This window comes from Manacus candei, unplaced genomic scaffold (assembly GCF_025592945.1).
Source record: "Manacus candei isolate 608988 ecotype Guabito, Panama unplaced genomic scaffold, ASM2559294v1 h1tg000033l, whole genome shotgun sequence".
In the NCBI taxonomy this organism is placed as follows: domain Eukaryota; kingdom Metazoa; phylum Chordata; class Aves; order Passeriformes; family Pipridae; genus Manacus; species Manacus candei.
Genome location: NW_026138081.1, coordinates 6,828,980 through 6,850,199, shown reverse-complemented (window position 1 = coordinate 6,850,199; position 21,220 = coordinate 6,828,980). Strand labels below are relative to the sequence as shown.

The following is a 21,220-nucleotide window of genomic DNA, read 5'->3' as shown; positions in this document are numbered from 1 at the left end:
CCCGTTAACAGTGCTGTGCCCATGCTGCAGCTGAAACTCTCCTCGTCTGGGAAAAACATTTTGTGACGGACTGAACAGTTTTACTAACCCACTTTTTAAACTCCAAATACTCCTGGCTCAAGAGGAATAGAAGTAAGAGCTTTCCCTGCATATGCACCAGTGTGAGGTGGAACAAACCTTATGGGCCATCAGGATGAAAGGGGCAGGGTGCAATGTCTCCATAAATAGGTTGCTCTGACCAGAAGCTTTAAGTGCAAAAGAATAATATCTCTTAAGAAATGAAATAGCTAAAAACCTTTGTAACATGCCTAAGAGGGTGGTTTTTATCTGAGGGCAGAAACAGGATTGCTTAGTGGGGGAGTTCAAAGCCCCTTCCTTCCTAGGATGCCCAGCACTGTTAACTCCTTTCCAGATGGTATCCCAGGTGAGGGTGCTGTGCTAGGTATGCCCCACAATAGGCCACACCTGTAGACAGCAGCAACACTTATCAGTGTGTGCATGTGCAGCCTATGCCTGCTGTCACAAGGCACTTGGAATGCAGATGCCCAGCCTTGCTCTGACACAGCCACCTCCCTGAGCCAGCTGGACACAGCCTCCATGTGGACATGCCATGCAGCCTGGGTGTGATTATAACCCATTTGTGTCTCGCTTGCTGACCTGGCAGGACCCCATGGGAAGTACATTTCTGACACATCAATTGTACATCTAAATGCTCTAAGTGGATCCCAGGATGAAAAGGTGGTTCCTGCACTCCTTTAATAAGAATTTTGGAAAACTTGAGTGCAGTGTGTCTTTCCTGTGAAGGCCATCTTCGTTCATCAGCCTTTACCCCCCATGGGTTCCTGATCCTGTCAGTGCTTCCTACAGATACTGTCTGCAGGACAGTCTTGCCCAACCCAGACTGGTTACCAAGCAGGAGCTAGAAGTAAGGAGGCTCCCTGGGAGAGTAATTGTTTTCAAATACAGATATGGTATCACCCAGTTACTGGGAGCTAGTGCTACAACTTTGTAGCTGAGGGCCCAGTTGTACCTCTGTATGCAAAAGCCCTGACTTTGCATGGCTGATCTCAAATCCTAAAGAGGGTGTGGTCTGTCCAGATTGGGCTTGTGTCCAGCTACAGCTGCATGAGCAAGCCTGCCATTCCAGTCTGCTGATCAAACTCCATGTTAAGGATGTGGGCTTAGGTAGGAAGCACTATGAGAAATCAACAGGGACATTTAGCTTTGCTACTGGACCAGAAAAGGGGCTTTGTTCTATGCCTGTTGCTTTTTAAAGGGAATAGTGGCAGGACTGTAGCATGCTACCATCATCTAAAAAGAACAAAGTTTAGTATGGCCCAGCTTAAACGACCAACACTGTGAGTGAGGAAACAGCTATTCCTTGGACTGCTTCTGGCCATAGATGTAGTAGAGGCAGTTGAAGCAGAACCCAGACCAAAGGTACTCCAAAAAAAGCCCCAGAACACTTAAAGCATCAGTTTCTCAACTCCAGCTGCTTCACTCTGCTAATCCACTCCGCTGGGCCAGCCTAGTTGCTCAGGTGGATGTGACCACAGCTACCTATGACTAAACTAGGATTAAGTTACAACAGTCTCTTGACAGCAAAATCAGCTAGCACAACACCGACCCTTAAAGTTACCCACTTCACAGGCCTTAAAGTTAGATTTCAAAGAGGCTGAATATTGCCTACAGAGTTAATCAATATTCAGGTTTTATTTACAAGAGGTCTGAGATTTATACAGCAAGATTTGCTAAACCTGCTGAAGGAGGTTCAGAATTAGATGGGTAAAGCAGATTCAAGAGCAGCACATGACTCAATAGCTTGATGACTGATGTAAAACTTTTGAAGTCATGTATAGACTGACAGCTTTGTAGACCAGGTCTGAGGGGAATATTGTGTCAGATATAGGAGAAGTGGTAGAGGTCCTGTTTGACAGCCATGAGTAAGCCAGGAACTCCTCGGCGACCCCCAAGTCTTGAAGAAAACACCACACTAGGAATGGCATCTTTGGATGATGGGTGGGGAGAAGGGATGGTTCTAAGCAGATGGGTGTCTTGGAGACTCCAAATTCTGGTGTAGCAATCCTGACCAACTGGAAAGGAAACAACAAAATTCAACATTACACAAAAATTACTTTACATGGCTCTGCAAGTGTATCACCACAGAAGCAGAAGGTCTATGGGGAAAACACCCTGACTATTTCTACACACACTAGATGCAAAGTGCTTATCTGTACTTTATGAAACAGAAATACTGCAAAAGTGGGAAAAATGTACATTTCCTATTAGGCAATTAAAGGTATGATAAATCAGTATTTAAAGTGCTTTCTCTTTATCAAGCTCCTAAGCAAAAAAAGGGGAGAAACATTCAGTCAAATTAAAAAATCTTCTCATTATTCTGCCACGTATTGACAAATCCAAGGAGAGAAGGTCACTCTCTTTACAGTGACCTTGTGAAACTTAGCTATACTATAAGGATTTAGGGATTTTGCTTCATTTATTGCTACTTTTCCTCCCCCCACCCCAAATATAATAATATTAAAAATATCTGACTGTAACCAAGTATATTCAAAATGAACCTGAGTGGTATAGACAGTTTACAAGGAGTCTGGCTTACATGCCAATGCTTCAGTCCGTCACCACGTTATCCACTTAACTACCAACTAAACATATACACGTTCTTTAGTCTCTGTATAATCACCAGAATGTTTGTTTACATGTTGTTTCCCTGAATTTTAAAATCAAGTGTTTTCTGCTCTACTCTTGAGATGTACTGTACAAAGGATAACGGGACTTTTGCAGGACACAGCAGATAAAGCTGTTAAGCGCTACACAGGAGTGATTACAGTAGGTGTGCAAAACATAATTTATTAATTTTCATAGCATATTACAGTATGTTTAAGGCTAACTTTCTTCTGAATTTTAAAGAATTAACAGCTTTAGAGTTTCCAACAGCTGTAGCTAAGAAATGCCTCTCAGGCATAAGAAAATCACTGCCACACAGTCTACGAGGAGGGGGGAGTCCACCCACCTGCTGTAAGAAGTCCTTCCTCCTCATTTACATGCAGAGGGAGAATAGCATATTCATTGTGATGACCGTGGTACTGCTTCACACACTTTGTTGTTCTCAGGTCCCACAGTTTTATCTGCAAGTTGAAGGAATTCTTTGAGAGAGGATATGTTAAAGCAGAGAGCACTTAATGGTTGGACCTCTGAGAACAGGCCCAGAATAGGGCCATGAAGATGATCAGAGGGCTGGAGCATCTCTCCTGTGATAACAGACTGAGAGAGTTCAGGCTGGAGAAGCAACCTTCCAGTACCTAAAGAGGGCTACAAGAGAACTGGAGAGGGACAATTTACAAGGGTATGTAGTGATAGGACAAGGGGGAATGGCTGATAGGACAGGGGCAATAGCTTTAAACTGACAGAGGGTAGGTTTAGATTAATATTAGCAAGCTCTTTAAGGTGAAGGTGGTAAGTGACTAGAACAGGTTACCCAGAGAAGTTGTGGATGCGCCATCCCTGGAAATGTTCAAGGCCAGGTTGTGTGAAGCTTTGAGCAACCTGGGCTAGTGGAAGGTACCTCTGCCCATGGCAGGGGGCTGGAATTAGAATATCTTTAGGGTTCCTTCCAACCCAAACCATTCTATGATAAATCAGTGGATCTGGAAGAGGATCCATATATGGAACTACCACTCAGTTCCACACAATGTACTAAGAACAGGTATCTGCCCTTGGGACTGGGATAAGCACCTGTCAATGCCCAGACACTAAAAGGAACAGCATATCCTAAACACAACAAAACCATACCTTTCCAGCCATATCTGCTGCCATAAGATAATGTTCAGCCTCCATAAGGTGAATAGATGTAACTGCTGAGCCATGGAAGAGACGAATTGCTTTCCAGCTCTGTCCCTTTCGGTTACGCTGACGCACATCAATGCTGAAAATCTCACCTGAACGGCAGCCATTGTAAAGGACTGGGGTCTGGAAGAGTCCAAGAGAAAGAAGCCTATTTTGTAACATCTGTAAGGATCTTACAAGGTATGCAGACAGAATCTGTGTCATGTTTTTGAGCTCCGTGGTGCAGTTTTCAAATTATTTTAACACAGGCATTAAGAAGCAGAATTTTTATTACATGCTGCCACATTTTTCAGCTGACTCATTAGTTTCCTTCAAACCTCAACTATTTAGCTGTAAAAGTTTGGCTATGTAAGTAGGAACTTAGTCTAACATAACAGCAAAACAGACACTGGAATTCTCATTTTCTGATTTCACCCTTCTCACTAAATCTTTGTGAACAAATTCATTAGTATTTTATGGGGATTTTCTCCTTCTTGGCGGAGGCAATACACTGAATATTAACAAAATGAGGTTATTTGCCAAAACCAAAACAATTTTACAACACATTATTACTGTGCTCTTTGTACTTCTTTTGTTTCCTTTTAACCTCTGTAATATTAACAAAAATTACCTCTGTTGCCACAGTAATCAGTTGATCTTTTTGCTGCTATTCAATGGTGCAAGCATCAGACTGCATCAGCTCTGTTGTGAACAGCCATCCAACAGTAGCTCTCATCACACCCTTTTGTACAGCGTGAGGAGCCCCATCACAAATAGAACAAAGAGCCCATGAATTAGGCAGCGCTCTGAAAAAATGAAGGGTGTATGTTCTCCTTACCTGCCTGGCAAACTGTTGTGCCAACACATCACTACTGGTTCCAAATGTCTGTCGGTGCCCTGTCACTACGTTGGTCACAAGAACTCGTCGTGTCAGGCCTAAGGAAGACAGGTTATGTTAATTTAGCTGTAATTCAAGTAGCAGCTGGGAGATGAATTCAATAAGTCTTTCCCACTGAGACAGAGGGGGTTGCTAGCCTTGCAGAGAGATCACCTGTGCTGAAGCAGTTGTCTGCTTGGGGATTCAGGCACCAAGCACAGGACCAGGCAGTGGATATCTTGAAACTGCACAGCATTCCAGGTCGATCTCCTGGAAGAGAGGAGCAACACATGAAGTGTTCATAAAACATTAGGACGGGATGATAACTCAGAAAGGTTCTTAGATTGCCATACTTCTTTTAACATTTCAATCTGAAGGCAGAGAAAGTGTTACCCATTTAGTGTCCCTCTGCTACTCAAGAGACAGGAAACAAAAGTGGGACTTTATGGCTGTAAGCAGGACACCTACAGTCTATATATATAAAGAGATGATATTGAGAAATAGATGATATTGTGAAATTTATTCAGTAGTCAGAGGGCTGACCATGGCAGGAAAGAGAAAAGTAACACTCGCCTCACAGCACTAAGTAAGCTATTTTTTAAAGACAAGTGGGCTATAGTAAAAAACATTTACTTTATAAACTACAGATTAGCCAAAGCCTAGCCTATAAATTCTTGGCCAGCCTATTTTAAAAAAAAAAAAAAGGTTTGATTAAGTAACAATACACTAGATTTGACCTTTACTCATGTAGCTCCTGCACAAAATTTATGTCAATTAGTAGACTAGACTAAGTCCTCAGTTTTCACTTCCTTCATGGCAAATCATACATACGTGTCAGGTAGCAGAGGTGACATGGTTAAGAGCAGATGGATAACATAGTTTTAGACAGGATAAGTTCTACTTTGCTCCTGGCAGCTACCTAGCAAGGTTCCCACAAATCAACTCTTTAGGAGAGTGAAGTGGGTCAAACTTGGAAATACCTTAACAGTCAATAGAATATACTAGACAGAAGGATTTTGATGGAACTCACAACATCTAATTATGGTGAAGGGCTTAAAATGTTCTACAGAGCAACTGGGCATGCTCAGTGACTCTTCAAGTTCACGCTAACTCTATGCATATTTTTTAATGGCTGCACAAAGAGCGTGACATTAAAAATTTAAAATAGGTCCATTACTCTTATCTATCACAGATTCCCTCTGTATAAACTTAACTGATCATGTCTGAATGGAAACCAGATTAGAGGACTGCACTCTGTGACTTGAAGAAGCATGGTTCTAACAACTATCAAAAAAGTCCAATTAATAAAGTCCTGCCCGCAAGAACATTCAACAGATATATAAAGATACAGCTAGAGCCATCAGACATAGTATTCTTCCAAACAATCATCTTTACACACAACTGAGCATAAGCCTGTACAAGGAGCTACGGGCTGAGACATCTACCAGCTTTCCACCTTTGATTAATCCACTGAGCATCTTCAAGTAGCTGCTATGAGAAGGGATTCTTGACAGTCTATAAGGAAATGTGAGTACTTCTTGTGTGTAGCTTCTGAGTATTAATAACAGGCCAAGCTACTCATGGAAAATCTCAAATGTTTACTTAACAAGTGAGGTGTTCTGCCAAAGTCAAGTATTGCAGCAACTAAAAATAAACCAGTGTTTTGAATACTGCTTGTTAACTAAGTCTTAAGTTCTTCATCATTCAACTTCTTATGCTGTTTTACAATTTCCAAGACAACAGTCTCTCCAACTACTGAAAATAATCTTTCATTTGTACTCTTTTCATACCATAACTGCAGAAATTGTAGAAGAAAGGCCAACAAAAACACCCTACCTGGGTTAGTGCTGCTGAACAATGATGCTGGAAGCAGACTGGCACAGCCTGGTGTTTCTGCAATTCCCATGAGACACAGCTTGCTGAAGTGAGTTAAGAAAAACAGATTTCGCCCTAGAATGGAACAAGCTGCCTAACATTTATAGCTGAGAAAAACAAGATGTTCTGACACAACCACAGCTCACGATACTTCCTCTTGAGACTTTTGATGTGTGTTACAGTTTACAACTAAGTCTTGACTTTTCATTTCTTTCATAGGAATGAGCTAGAAAGAACTAAAATTCTTGCTTGTGTATTTTCAGTACCAGAAAGGTAAGAGAAGAGGAATACTATGGTATCTTACTAGTGGTAGGGGAAAATTAAAAAGCATGGCCTACATAGATCATTCATAGTGTCATATGCTGATGACACTGCATTAATATAGATCTGTTTTTCATGGAGATAAGTTGGAAAAAGGGGAGCATACATTGGTGAGGCAAGGAAGACTCAATTTAGATTACATTTAAGTATTTTATGAAGACTATACCAGGTATAAACAGAATTTGAAAGCTGCATTTCAAGTTCAGTGGGGTAAATCTGTAACACGACTAGAGGAAAGCTTGAACCCACCAAACCACCCAATAACAAACTCCTCCTCAGCTGTGGGCACATGTGGTGAGCTCCTGCCCTCTGATGGGTCGGTCTGGAATTGCCTGGCTTTTCCCAGGAGCCATTCCATATTTTACTATGTAATTTCTTTTGGCATTTTAATAGCACATCTGTTGTCTGCTATCTCCCATGTCAAAATTCCATTTTCTTTCTCTCTGCACTATCCATTACTGCTTCCTCTACCATCAACTTTTCTCTTCTTCTGAGACAGACCTACAGAACATGCTGACAGCTGCAGAACATGATGCCAATGAATTGCTCCCATTCTCCCCAGTCAATGTGGGAATGGTTTTAAACAGAAACAAACCAACCCACTTTCAAAGAGGTTCACTTCAGAGAGAGGTTGTTGTTTTAACCCTCAGAGAGGTTTTTGCTTTAACCTCTGCTCCTATTCTTTTGCCTCAGCCAATTTCTAAACATGAGGTCATTTTGGATATAGCATTTACATACACTATTAATCAAGTGGGAATTCTCCAGGGCAGAAAACATGGTCTTTCATCTACTATTACACTGGAACAGTTCTCCATATATCTATCATAGAACCATACATCTGTCTCATTAACTCCAACACCTTTCAACTTTTATAACTTCCTCTGTTTTCCAGAAAACTTATTTGCTGGGACAACTACACAAGAGGGATTCCTGGAAGTTAGTTTTTCTGTGCAGTATGATGCAGACTTGAGAAAGCTGAACTGCAATTTTGCTTTTTTTAAAAGGATATAAAACATGAGAATCTGGATGAGTCAATGATGCCCAGCACACAGAATTCACCTTCAGACACAAGAAGACATACTATTTTTGTCATCAGCTACTCAATTAATGAAAGATTATTTCCATGCAAAGATGACACCAAATTAGGCACTGGGCACAATTCCTTAGTCCACTAAATAGCTCAGTAAGAGGCACGAGCATTTTAGCCTCATACTCCTCTTGTAACGACAGAACAGCACTGAGAACTCTGATCAAACACAGACTGAGGCACCAAGCATATCCTATTACTCAAGAGACCATCCTTAAAAGAATCTGAGCATGAAGAGATTATGAAAGCCTGTTTCAAATATGTATCATGTTTAAGGATAAACACATTTGCCCAAAATTTGCATGCAAATCTTGGTAGTTCCTGGTAGTTTTCCCAGCTACAGTCCAAATCTGAAGTAAGCACTATCCTTGGAAGCTTCTACCTAGTCTTGCATCCCCGTTGTAGCATAACATTCCTGAGGACTATCACTGGTACTGAGGACTTTCTGAGACAAGTTTACTGTGGTTCTGTGTTTATCCGAGCTTCACATTTCTAGATTCTTCTATTCTCTTCTCCTAACCCCTTCCCCAACCCTCATGGCATTTCTGCCTGAGCCTCCCAAGGCTCATGGCATTCCGAGAATGCAATAACCAAAGGAAGGAGGAACAGAAAATAGTACTTTGCGGTTTGTGAAGTAGAGGTTGTCATACATCTCCACAGTGAGAGACTCCTTCCCCAAACCGCTGAGATTGATGATACCATATTTACATCCTCCATGCTCTACATCGTTCACAGTGAATATTCGTTCACAAGCAACATCTGCCTGTAAAATAAAAGCTTACCGGTCACACTTACTGGAAACTTACAGGAAAAACAGCTTGAGGGAGCTGCATTAGGTCTAAAATGAAACAACACATTAATTCTGATCCGTTTAACATCACCTGCTTTCCATTCACCTCTAAAATCAGTGGTCAACTCAGTTTTTCATACATGCACAGAAAACACAGGGGTGTTTAGTCCTTGGCTAACAATAAATGATCTTGCCAATTTTAACAGCTCTATACACTTACGCTGGCTGACTGGTAAGCAAAGACTGCTATTGGTAGAGGACATGAAACAAAAATTTAAACCTTATCAAAAGTGATCATGGAATTCTCCTGCTGTTGAATCACAAATGTAGCACCAGCAAATAGGCTGGTGCTACATTTTAACTTTTCTGACACTATATTTCCGACTCCCTTCTGGCTTTGGCTACCTACGCAGTTTTCTGTTTACAAGGCCAGGAGATGGTCCTGGAAAGCTTCCTATGTAGCCTATGAAAGATATTTTGCTCCAGATCATTAAATGAATACTGATGTTTACATAGACCCTCTGGACCACAGGCTTTGCCACTCCCAAAATTTTTCTCTTTAATTTTCTTTTTTCTCTTGATCCTCTCCACTTGCCCTCCCAGTCCCACAGTAATGATCCACTCAACTCCTGTTTACTTCCAAAAGAACATATTGATCAGATAAAGAAAAATATAAAAATCACTGTCATATCCAACCTTTTTTATAATTTTCCTTTCTCGGAAAGGAACAGCCTCTCCCTACCTGTTTAAAATTACTGAGCACAGATTTTAAGAACTGACACAACAGGAATAACACATATTTGAAAGCAAAATTTGACCTATGTGATCTGATTACAAGAGCCTGAATTTTCACTGAAGATAAGCTCTCTTTATCCTAAAGACTTATCATTTCTCATAACATACCACAATGATTTTAAAATTGTTGGTTCCAGCAACTGAGGAATCCGGACTGTGAATTTCTATCTTCCTCCTCTGCATGCAGTTCACTTTTAGTTCATGGACTAGCCTGTAAAAACAGGTGGGGGGTTGAGGGGGTTGAAGAGATGAGAATTCAGGTAAGCCTGGAGTTTAATGCCTATGAAAAGAATTCTGGACACCATATAGAACTGCTTCTCAATCACAGAAGAGAAAATGCCTGAATAACTAGCATGCTAAAATTTAACTTATATAACCCATGAACATGTGCATCTTCCACATTCACAGAATTTCATCCTGTTATTTTAAAGCCCAGCACATCTTTAGTAGCAGAAACAACACCACAGAAGTCACTAACTTAACTTGCCTTCTGCACTGTTACTGGATCTGAGCTACCTTATCTATTCTAATTGGGGGGAAGGGGAACGGTCACATCAGTTGAAAGGCATCCATCCAAAGAAAAGCTGTGCTGTATTCCTGAAACACAATGTGGCAAACCAGTATATTCATATACATAGGTGTGTGCACATATAAAGTGAATTTTTTTTGGAAGTGAAATTGGGAAACAACTTTCCCATTTGAATTCTCATCATTTTAGTAACCTGATTAGAACAGAATATAACCTTTTGCTAATTTTAAGGAATACATCCTTCCTTCTCCTAATGGAAGAAGAAATGCAAAAAAACCTGACAGAAACAGTAGCACTAACAGCAGATCTTGGCACTGAAAACAGAGGGCAAATCAAATCATTGTACCTGCAATAACTTGTGGAGCTGAGCAAACCCAGCTGCCTTTTCTGTAACAGCACAGATGAGTTCAGTCCAGCCCTTGTTTTCTGGAAGAGAATAACATGGAAGCCTACTCAGTTACTTGCTTGTTTATGATTCGAACATGGCTGTGGGTCTTAGATGTTTGGGATATGTAGGTAACTTTTTCCTTTAGCCTACATAAATTAAAATTTTCAGAACATCTATAAAACACTTTCCAGCACCATCTCCATGGTCTCCTACAGTAAGCAGACAAGAATATATTCCTGTGAGATGTGGGGTGCTTCTATAAATATAAAAGCTGAAGAAAAAAATACCCCAAAACAATAGCCATTGTTTTCACTCTACATAATCAGCAGTACCACCTGGAGGTGTGAAGTCACCTTCTGGCTTCGCTATAACACCTTAAATTCTTATTATACAGCAAAATATTCTATCGCAACAAGATTGCTACTAAGCATGCAGTCTTACTGTTGCACTGAACTGCTTTTCCATTCCATTTCTATTCTCCCCCACAGCAGGGGGGTTGGAACTAGATAATCTTTAGGGTCCCTTCCAACCCAAGCCATTCTATGATTCATAATTTTTTAAAATTTCATGCAAACGCTTTCTGAGGAGACCAAAGGATAGAGCACTTTACAGAATTATAGAGTAAGAAATCTTTTTTATAATGCTCAGACAAAGCAATCATTTGAGAGTCAAAATGTTCTTCACAGTGGAGACTAAAGAGCTGAATAGCTGGTTGGAGCACTTCATTGCCTAAGGAAAAGAACACTGCTCACTTATTCCAAATGACAGCATACTGAAACCTGGCATCCAGTGTTCTGACTCAAGTGTAACTGTTGGACAACTGCAATTTTGAGCACAGTTCCTGTCTTTTTACAGGTTTTTTGTTTGTAATGACTTGATTTCATTCCTGTGTGGAACAGTCAAATAAAAGGCTTCAAGGATTATATATTCTTAGCCAAAAAAGAAATCGAACTGAGTCAGAATTGAAAGGCTTTAGTTTATAAGCTGTCCTGGGCCAGAGTACAATAAAGCCTAATTGCAATCTTTTTCAGAACATACCTTCTTTTGTTTGTCTTCCTCTTCTAAGAGTCTCAGTCTTTTGCATTCCACCACCTTGTACTGAATGCTCTCCTTGGTGAGTGGGTTGTAGTTATTATGTCCAGGCAGTAGGCGAAAATAGCGGTTCTTTTCTGAGTCATAATAAAATCCTGGCAGTTCTTGGGGGGTGGGGGAGAAAAAGTGACAAAATCACATGGATAACTAAGTTTGTTTATGGCTCTTTGATACTGCAAGTCTTCATGTGAATGTCAGTCACAAAACCCAAAGCTCTTGCTCCCAACAGGTCCCAAGTATGATACACAGATTGGGAATAGATGAGCCACTTACAGGAGAAAAAAAGACAATAGCTTTTCAAATGCAGTGCCATTACACAGGTACAAAAGGGATGTCACCACTGACCAAGAGGAAATTCAGACAGATCAGAAGAGCAAAAGAAGAAAGGATTTGCTGCAGAACAAAAATGATCTTTCTTCATAAATCAGTCATGAGGGGACATTCTCAGTTAAAAATCTAGGTAGGACAGTCCCAAACAGCAGCAAAAAAATTGACAATGAGGTATCACACAAACCAAAATAAAGTGATTCGCTTCCCAGAACAAGATACTTTTTCTTCAACACATAGGAGAGATTTAGATATAATCAAGAGTACATTTGGCTCCCTATCCAAGGATAAATTGAGATGAGAAACATTCAATTTTAGTGCTTCATTGTCTGGGTGAATTCAGAGGCAGACAGATAAAATACTTTGACAGATTCATAATGGTACATTGTCTCAAGACAAAGGATTTTATTCAGAAGAGGCAATTGTTACATTTCAAGAGTTTTTATTTAAAACTTTATCTACTACCAGAATTTTCATTTTAAATAACCTCTTTTTGCTGCTGCTTACAATTCAAATCCTTGTCCACATCTTTTAGGTTCAGTGACCAAAACTTATTCAGGTCAGGAAAAATAAAATTTAGCCAATGAATCGGTAAAGGTAATAAAAGCACACTACATTTAATACACAGAATCTAATTACATAGCAATAAATGTCTTGCAGGATACATCTCCTAACACAATCACAACATAAAACATTGATATACAAAAACCTTCCGGTTTTGTCTGTTGTTAAGAATCAGAGGTGTTTCAGGGCTCTCCTGTTGCAGAGAAATATATGTTTCCACAGGTGTAGCTTTTGCTAGCGCTATTTAATGAGTCAGGAAACCAGAACATAAATGGGACATCTTCCTCAACAGCACTGACACTTCATCATTTGTTGTTAATGAACAAATATTTAGCCAGAGTGTGTTTCTTACAGACTACAAAATACACTGAAGGCATAAAGAGAGATGATTCTCCAAAGTGGTGGATCACTGTGCCTTTCAAAAGACTGAATAACTGGATACAAGTAGTAATTTCTTATATGCTTTCTTATTTTATTTGCTTCCTTAGTAGTTAATTTTCTTCCCAAAGCAGCATTTCTGGAGGGAGAAACAAATTTCTCTTTTTTCAGCTTATATCAGCTTGGCTAAGCACACAAATTTTTAAACACGAGAAGCACTTCTGGGCCTGAAAGTGATTTGGGCCTGTTCTCCAGATCCTCACTCACTATACCTTTTTATATCACCTGATATTACTTTCCTGTAACACCAGACTATTAATGCAGTTGCTACTACTTTTTTCCTTCAATCAGCATATAGAAACTGATTTTTTTACCTGTAAACACCATCTCTTACCTGGTACTACAGAGTTCTGTGTTGAACTGGATGAAGAAGGATCTCCACTGCTGCTGGGACCTGCATTCACTGGGGTCTGTGGTTCCTCCTGTTCCAGACTAAAAAAAATAGCATTGCCTTCAAGACAGACTCACAATTGTCCTACACATTTCCCACAAAGAATCTAGAAAGCAGATTATTATTGACATTAATGGAGTACTGTTTTGCAGTGCTGTGATAAGCACACTCTGCATGTCACCATACATTAAACTATGAAAATCAAACAATGAAAATATTCAGCTTAAAAACCTCTCAAGAACATTAGAGATAAAGGCATCCTAAAAGCCTTAAACTACTTGCTAAAACATTAGAGGGGGCTGCTGATTCTGCAAGCACCTTTAACTCTTTCTGGCAAAAGATTAACTGGGCAATTTTACATTAAATGAACAGCCCACTCCTGAAAGCCTGCAAGTCTTCTCAGCATAAACTGAGAGACAGTATGGGTAAAACACTGACGTCACATCAAAAATATTTTGCCATTCTCTTCATAACAAGAATTTCACTGATGAGGTTCAGAAACATTCAAAATAAACAAAAGTTTAATGAAAACTCCAAGAATGAAAAGCCTCTGCTTTTCTAATAAACATTGCAGTAGATGAGGTAACTGCAGCTTTCCTCTTTTTGAAGTAATATAAATAAGCACATTCAGTACTGATGAGCAAAATTCCACTGGGATATTTTCTGAATCACCTGTACAATTCTCACTTTTTAGGACAGGTCTTATTACATATAATCTTAAATACAGTAGGTGAAGGTGTTTTGCAAGTTTTAACTTATTGAAAACAAAACAATAAAGAAATTCTAGTTCTAATACCAGGTCTACTGCTGTTTGATTATACAGCTTTGAAAATAGTTAAAGAACACAACAGATACACAAGGGCAAAAACACCCTAGATCAAACCCAAGCACGTAACTTTAAAACTCTTTAAGAAAATCCTTTTAATTCTATACTCACTGAACGAGGGCCCGTTTGTGTTTCTAACCTTTCTTATACAAGTGAAACTAAAGTGGCAACTCATATATGTGTGTCTCTTTCTCTAAAAGTATGTATAATAAAAAAAACTTAGCGCATTAAAGCAAAGGATTGGCATCTTTTCGTCCTGCAAGAGGCACTAATGAAAGAATATGAGAATGAGAAAGAACCATAAAACCAGCTCCAACACAGGCAAGTATAAGTTCTAAAGTATAAACCGCACTTTTCTGAAAGAATCAGTTTTCAAGGCTGGTGAAACTTTGCTTAATTTTCCTGATCTGCTAGATATGGTACTATTACCACATTACTTAACGTGCTTTCAAACACTCAGGAAGATTCTTTAATGACAGTTTTTACACCAGTAGACACTAAGGCACAAAATAAAAGGGCAGTTAGAATGAAGCACTGACATTTTTCTTCCCTGAACTATCTTTGGATATTGGTGAAGAGTTCAGGGACGATCATACACACCTGAAAGGACTAGCTCACGCAACCACATCTCAGCTTAAATTCAACGTACAGTTGTAAATATATAGTAAACTTCCAGAAATCAGTGCAATTCCACTCTCACTAGGGATGGCAGACGCAGCTCTCAGATATACCCTCACAGTCCTAGAAAGTCACCACTCTGCAGATTTAATTAGGCATGACACGCCACGGCCGAACCCCTGCCAGCCCACGGTGCGGGTACTCGCCTTCCGGCGCGGCTGCCGTGACCGGATCTCCTGTGCCGGCGGGGGCCGCGCTTGGGACCGCTCCATCCACGCTTTTCCTTGCCTCGCCCGTAGTGCCTCCTCATTTCTGCTTATAAAGCAAATATACACACATGCTGCACCTCTGCTTGCCTGGAACGCTCCAACACACAAGGCAGGTCTCCTAAGGCGACCTCTTTTCAACCACTTATATCCTGGAACGACCAGGCCCGCCGACCGCCCGCACCAGGGGCGCTCCCCTGCGCCTGTCGGCTTCCCCGCTGATCCGGGACCAGCTCCGCGGCTCTCCTCGCGTCGCTGAGGCCAAACACCCCGGAGGCAGAAGGACAGTGACGGCGGCGGCGACCCCGTGTCCCCACCGCGCCCCCAGGGCCCCCCGCCCGTCCCTCACCGCGTCGTCCCCGCGCCGCGCCCCGCCCGCCCTGCCGCCAGCGCCCCGCCCCCGCCCCTACGGCGCGCCTCACTGGCCCGCGGCCGCGCCCGCCGATTGACGGACAGCTCCCTCGCCCAACCGCAGGAGGTCAGGCCAGCGCGTGCGCCGTGCGGGGGGGCGGGGCCGCACCCCGGGCTGTGCCGGGTGCTCCGAGGCGGCTGCGGGAGGAGGTGGCTGCGCGTGGGGGTTCCTGGAGTGCGGGGATGGAGTTTTTGGGCAAAAAAGGGTCGCTTAGCACGGTAGGGAAGCAATGCAGGGCAGAGAAGAGGAAGCCTGGGGGTGGCTGGTGGTGGCGTGCTTTGAGTGGTGCGAGCACCGAAAGGGTACCGCTGCTTCTTTCTCGCTGGGTGCCTACAAGCCGTCCTTTGGCTCTGGGCAGCTGTCAAGAATTTAGAAAAAGAGAGGTACTCTCTCTAAAGTGACTTTCCTGGCTGAGGCCTCTTGATAATTAATTTCCTTTTTTTTTTTTTTCTTTTTTTAGCCTTCTACTGCTGGGCAGCAAACAGCTGGATGGGTGGTATTGAGGCACGAGTGCTGGGGCAGCTTTGGGGGGTGTGCAGCGACTGGACAAGGTGGGAGGGAAAAATGGGGGCTGCAGCAATCAGAAGCAACTCCTCAGTTGCTCAGAGCAACAAAGAGTGTAATGGTAACCACCCTCTCAGTCAGCCTAGTAAACCCCTTTTCTTCTTAGTCACTGATTAAAGGTGCCCTTAAGCTGTTTTTGTACAGTGGCCTTCCTCCTCCCCTTCCTGTTTATGCAGCAGGTTGGAGGTGAAAAAATTAAAACCAGTATGGTAAAAATGTTTGTTCATTTAATGGATGATTAAGGGTAAAACAAAATGTGCGCTATAGTTAACAAAAAAATTGTGGAGAAAAAAGTTTAGCCTTTTTGCTTCCAAAAAGATAGGGGGTTTTTTTGGTCACTTTAATAACTTAAATAAGAAAATGCCAGTACTGGAAAAAAGGCAATAGATTTTTGTTCCTTTGGATGTTTAGACTTTGCACTAGTTTGCTGTTGTCACTTGGCAGGAGAGTAGTTTTTGGGAGATAGTATTTTCTGTTTCTCACTCTCATGGTCTATGTTTACAGTTCAAAACGCTTAGAGTTAAAATAGCCCAGGAAAGGAGTAATTTAAAGATATCAACAACTGCACAAATCACCTAGTTTGTGAACTCTATTTCTTTGTCTTTACAAGGCAGACCACCAGCATGGTCTAATTCTAAGGCATGTTTTGTTGTTTAGGTCTGTTTCTCATAGTGGTTTAGTGATGCTGATCTTTAGCTTCTGCAAGATAATTTTGAATTTTAATACAGTAACAGGGGAAGAGTAAAAGCACCTATAGAAAGCTGCATCACAGTTTTTGTGAACTGTTAAGTTGTTAATACTGTCACTGGTGAAGGCTGGATTGAAAATGATGATTGATATATTATTGGTACTTGATGATTTGTATGTAAATTTCCTACTGAGACACCTGTAGACAGGGTTCCAGGGAATGTTTTTTTCTTGGTGTTTGCTGGCTTGTGGATAATAATCCAGAATGTCTAATGCTTTGCAGTAATCTTATTCTCTGCTTTGTTCGTTGGCTTTGTTTCATCTTTTTAATTTCTGGTGCCAGTGAGCAACATTCCAGGTTCTGTGACCAATATGCTGCTTCTAAGCTGTGTGATTCATGCCACTGAAATAGTTATCATCAGGGAAGAAGTATATTAAATAATTTGTTTTATCACTTCTATTGCAGATATTTACTATGAAAAGTCATAAAGAATAGACTGGAAGATATTTCAGAGATAACTGGTTTCCCATGTATGTGTTTAATAAAATGTACAAATAAAATACACACATTTACGCCTACGTTTTTCTTTAACAATTGTTTGTCTAACCTCTTCTTAAAGCCTTTTTGTTTGGTTTATTCTGATTGTTTTATCTCTCACTGAAAGGTTTCCTGATGTGTTACCTGAATACCTTATTGCTGCAATTTAAAACCAGTACTGCTATTCCTTCTACCTTCTGTGGATATAGAAAACAATTTGTTACCTTGCTCTCTGCAACTGTATTCCATATTTGAAAATGTGAAAATGCTGTCTCCTTTTGAGTCTTGTCCTCTAGATTAAAGAGTGGCTAAAGAATGCTAATTCACTAGGATATTATAGATGACAACTTTTAGCTTCGATTCTTCCTTCCTTTTTGAACCCTTTCCATGGAGAACACATCTTTTCTTGAAGTGTGTTCCCCAAAACTGGATATACCACTACTCAGCTGAGGCCTTCCTAATGCTGAATGTGTTTTGCAGGCTGTGCTCATGTTGGAGTTGTAGGATGTCCTACTGCTGCACAGCAATGCTAACTTCCATGAAGCTTATGCCCAAAAGGGATGGGTGACTTTCAGTTTGAGAACTGCTATATAACCAGTTGTTTTCAATCTGGGTTTGTGGAATTGGCTATGCTTGGGCTGGTAGCAGGGGAATGCTGCTCATCTCAAGGTGGTTTGCGAACAGGTCCAGGCCACCTGCCCTGCGGAATGCACTCTGCCATCGTCTCCTCTGTTTACCTTAGCTGTTTTTCTGCTTCTGTGATTTGAGGGACTGGTTTTATACCTCTGTAGTCCATTAAATGCATATGTTCAGACTATATTTATTTAGGTGATTAGTTAAGTTTAAAATACAATTGTGAATTGCTTTAAAACATTCTGTAAAGACCAAACTTTGTCAATAACATTAGACTTTGTGATTTGAACGTAGGTTTAGGATTACCACAGTTTAGTAAGTTGCCTTTCAGCTAAACTGCAGTACCTGAGCCTGTGTTCATTCTTAGCAGTTGCATCTCAAAATTAAAATCAATTTGTCTTAACTCTTCTTTTGCTGAGGCTTAAGCTACGTATTTTGTCTCATGCTTGCTGGGGATTAAACCTGCATTCTGCCAGTTAAAGCTCGGCTTACATAAGGCAACTCATTAACCTTTGGTAAATGGGAAGTGTACCCAGGCCCATGAATTACCCTGGGCTTATGAAGGGTAATCAAAAGCAGGATTTTGACTAACAGTAGAATTTATCTTTGTTCTAATGCCACTGAAATCAAAGCAATTTAAGAGCCTGTGTGACTTTGTATGGTTACTCTGCATTACTCTGCAGTAATAGTATCAAAACTCTTTGGTGCTTATGAATGTGAAAGTTGCTGTTTGCCATTTTATCTCAGTTCTTAGAATATTCTGCTGTCCCACAGGCTCTGCTGTTGATGCTGAAAATCACTTTTGGGCTCTCCTGCATTAGGTCATAGAATCATTTAGGTTGGAAAAGACCTTTAAGATGATGGAGTCCAACCATTAACCAAACACTGCTAAGTCTAACGATATCCCTAAGTGCCACGTCTACGAGTCTTAAATACCTCGAGAAAAGGTGATTCCACCGTTTCCCTGGGCAGTCAGAACCAATGCTTGACAACTCTTTCAGTGGCTATTGGGAAATTTTTTTTCAATCTAAGTGAAGGAACGAACTGCTGTAGAATTTAAGGATTTAGGGTGATGAATTATCACAGTTTGTATAATGATCAATAGCTTGCTGTGTTTATTCTGTATCTGTGTGTATTTCACTCTTCTGCTTTTTTACTTTGTTTATTTTAAATCTCTAGCTCCCAGAGTAGTCCTGATGGTCTTGGAGACGCAGCTTCCTTCAGGATCTGCTGTGCGGAGTAAGGACCGGAGTGGATCGGATTCACCCCAGGAGAGGGCAGCAGTGTGCTTGCACAAAATCGCCCTGTCTTGCCTCTGTGGGGTCTTTCTTTTGTACCAAGAATCGAATTCCTATTAAATCAATTTTAAAAGCAGTACACCAATGAATCCCTTTGCAACATTACTTAAAAATGTATTTATTTGTATTTAAAGCACTAGGGTCCAGGGACACTGATGTTGTGTATTTTAGCCAGGCTTCCCTCCAAGGAAGAAGGTGAAGCTTCTTTCTACTGGTATCAGTTTTCCTACCCTGCAGATCAGAGCTCATAAAAAAAACCCCATGAAAACTTGGCAAATTAAACCAAACTTTCACAGTTTATATAATAGCATTAGCTAAGAGTTTGTTTTGTTGTGGGTGATTGATTGTAGGAGGGGTTTTTTTGTGTTTTGTTGACTTTTTTAATGTTTGGGGGTTTTTTAATCCAGTACTTTTGACTGTTAATATGTCAAGGAGTACTTCTATGCTAATTAGTGACTCCTAGAAATTTTGTGCTAGGTTCTGTATATATCAGCTCTTAGTATTTTACGTATGTGTGCTCTGACACTACAGCTGCAGTCTTTTCCAATCAGGCATCCTTAGGAGTGAGACATATGTTGGTCAAACCTTGCTTTCTTCTCAGTGTTTTTTTAGGAGAAGAGCTCAGATGTAATTTACTGAATATTCTGATGAGTAATGAATTAATCTTTTTTCTGATGCCCCCCAGGACACGGTTGGCCCTCCTGGCTGCCAGGGCACTGCTGACTGAGATTCAACTTGCCATCAACCAGGGCCTCCAGGTCCCTTTCCATGGCACTGCTCTCCAGTGCCTCATTACCCAGTCCATATGTACACCCAGGGTTGCCCCAGCGCAGATGCAGAATCCAGCACGTTAAACTTCATATAGTTAGTGATTGCTCAGCCCTCTGATTTGTCCTGGGCTCTCTGGAGGACCTCTCTGCCTTTGCGAGAGCCAACAGTTTCTCCCAGTTTAGTATCATCAGCAAACTTACTCAGTATGCCTTCAAGTCTTGCATCCAAATGGTTTAGGAAGATGTTGACAAGAATTAGCCCTAAAATGGAGCCCTGTGGAATCCCACTAGTGACCTGGTCACCAGCTTTATGTAACTATTCACTGTAACCCTTTGTGCCTGACCCATGAGCCAATTGCTCACCCACCACACGATGTGTTTATCTAGCTGTGGGCTGGACAGTTTGTCCAGAAGGATTCTGTCAGAGACAGCAATGAAAGCTTTACTGAAATCCAAAAAGATTATATCAACTCACTTCCCTTGATCAACTATGTTGGCTGCCTTGTCATAAAAGGAAATTAAGTTTGACAAACAGGACTTTCCTCTCATGAAGCCCTACTGGCTGTGACCGATGACTGTGTTGTCCTTCAGGTGTTTTTCAATACCTCCAAGAATAATCTTCTCCATAATTTTACCAGTCATTGAAGTGAGACTGACAAGCCTGTAGTTTCCAGAGTCATCCTTTTTGCCCTTTTTGAGAATCGGGACAATGTTAGCCATCTTCCAGTCAAGTGGGACCCCTCCAAATTCCCAAGACCATTCAAAACTCACTGAGAGATGCCTCATGATGACATCAGTCAGCTCTTTTGAGTATTCTTGGATGAATCCCATCAGGCCCCATAGATTTGTAGTGAGCAGTAGATCCCACACAAGTTCAAGGAGCATTTGGACAACACTCTCAGGCACACGGTGTGATTCTTGGGGTGGTCTTGTGCAGGGCTGGGAGTTGGACTATGATGATCCTTGTGGGTCCCTTCCAACTCAGGGTATTCGGTGATTCTATGAAAACTCTCTCCCTAGAAAGATAGGCTGAAATCCAGATGCTGGTGCTAGATATTGTGCAGGTAACTGTGTATATCTTAAGTGAGCTCTTGTTGACCCTGATTCTGAAGGGATGTTAAAGGTCCTTTAGTTTTTGCTGTAAAAGGCATAGTTTACTTTGCCATTTTGGTTCAGGCTTGTTACTCCTGTGATGTAGCAGAGGCTTCTGCACACCTGCTAGGTTTTCTAAGTCTCTGTTCCAGAAATGGCTGCGCTTTCATACTACATTTGTCTTTGAAAATAGCAAGCT

General features: G+C 41.2%; 1 protein-coding gene and 1 long non-coding RNA gene across 2 annotated transcripts; one reads left to right on the top strand and one right to left on the bottom strand.

The window, feature by feature from the left end:
* Positions 1-1,682: 1,682 nt before the first annotated feature.
* Positions 1,683-15,411, bottom strand: DCAF4 (DDB1 and CUL4 associated factor 4). The gene is made up of 14 exons (XM_051791574.1): positions 15,377-15,411; positions 14,968-15,073; positions 13,261-13,358; positions 11,544-11,701; positions 10,464-10,543; positions 9,697-9,799; positions 8,623-8,766; positions 7,926-7,975; positions 6,557-6,636; positions 4,895-4,990; positions 4,682-4,779; positions 3,811-3,987; positions 3,032-3,146; positions 1,683-2,093 (listed from the first exon to the last, which is right to left on the bottom strand). The coding sequence occupies exons 2-14, from the start codon at positions 15,069-15,071 to the stop codon at positions 1,900-1,902; spliced, it is 1,497 nt and encodes a 498-aa protein (XP_051647534.1). The 5' UTR covers positions 15,072-15,073; positions 15,377-15,411; the 3' UTR covers positions 1,683-1,899.
* A 131-nt stretch (positions 15,412-15,542) lies between these two features.
* LOC127472826 (uncharacterized) lies at positions 15,543-19,397 on the top strand. Its single transcript, XR_007905174.1, has 3 exons — positions 15,543-15,657; positions 17,157-17,221; positions 19,041-19,397. It is a non-coding gene; the product is annotated as an uncharacterized LOC127472826 (long non-coding RNA).
* Positions 19,398-21,220: the final 1,823 nt, after the last annotated feature.

Bases quoted from the DNA above. Each gene is read 5' to 3' on its own strand.
- DCAF4 (XM_051791574.1), bottom strand. From the start codon at position 15,071: ATGAGGAGGCACTACGGGCGAGGCAAGGAAAAGCGTGGATGGAGCGGT. The intron at 11,702-13,260 runs GTAAGAGATGGT...CCACCCCCCAAG, and splicing joins ACAGAACTCTGTAGTACCAG to AACTGCCAGGATTTTATTAT. The intron at 4,780-4,894 runs GTGATCTCTCTG...TGTCTTCCTTAG, and splicing joins AGACAACTGCTTCAGCACAG to GCCTGACACGACGAGTTCTT.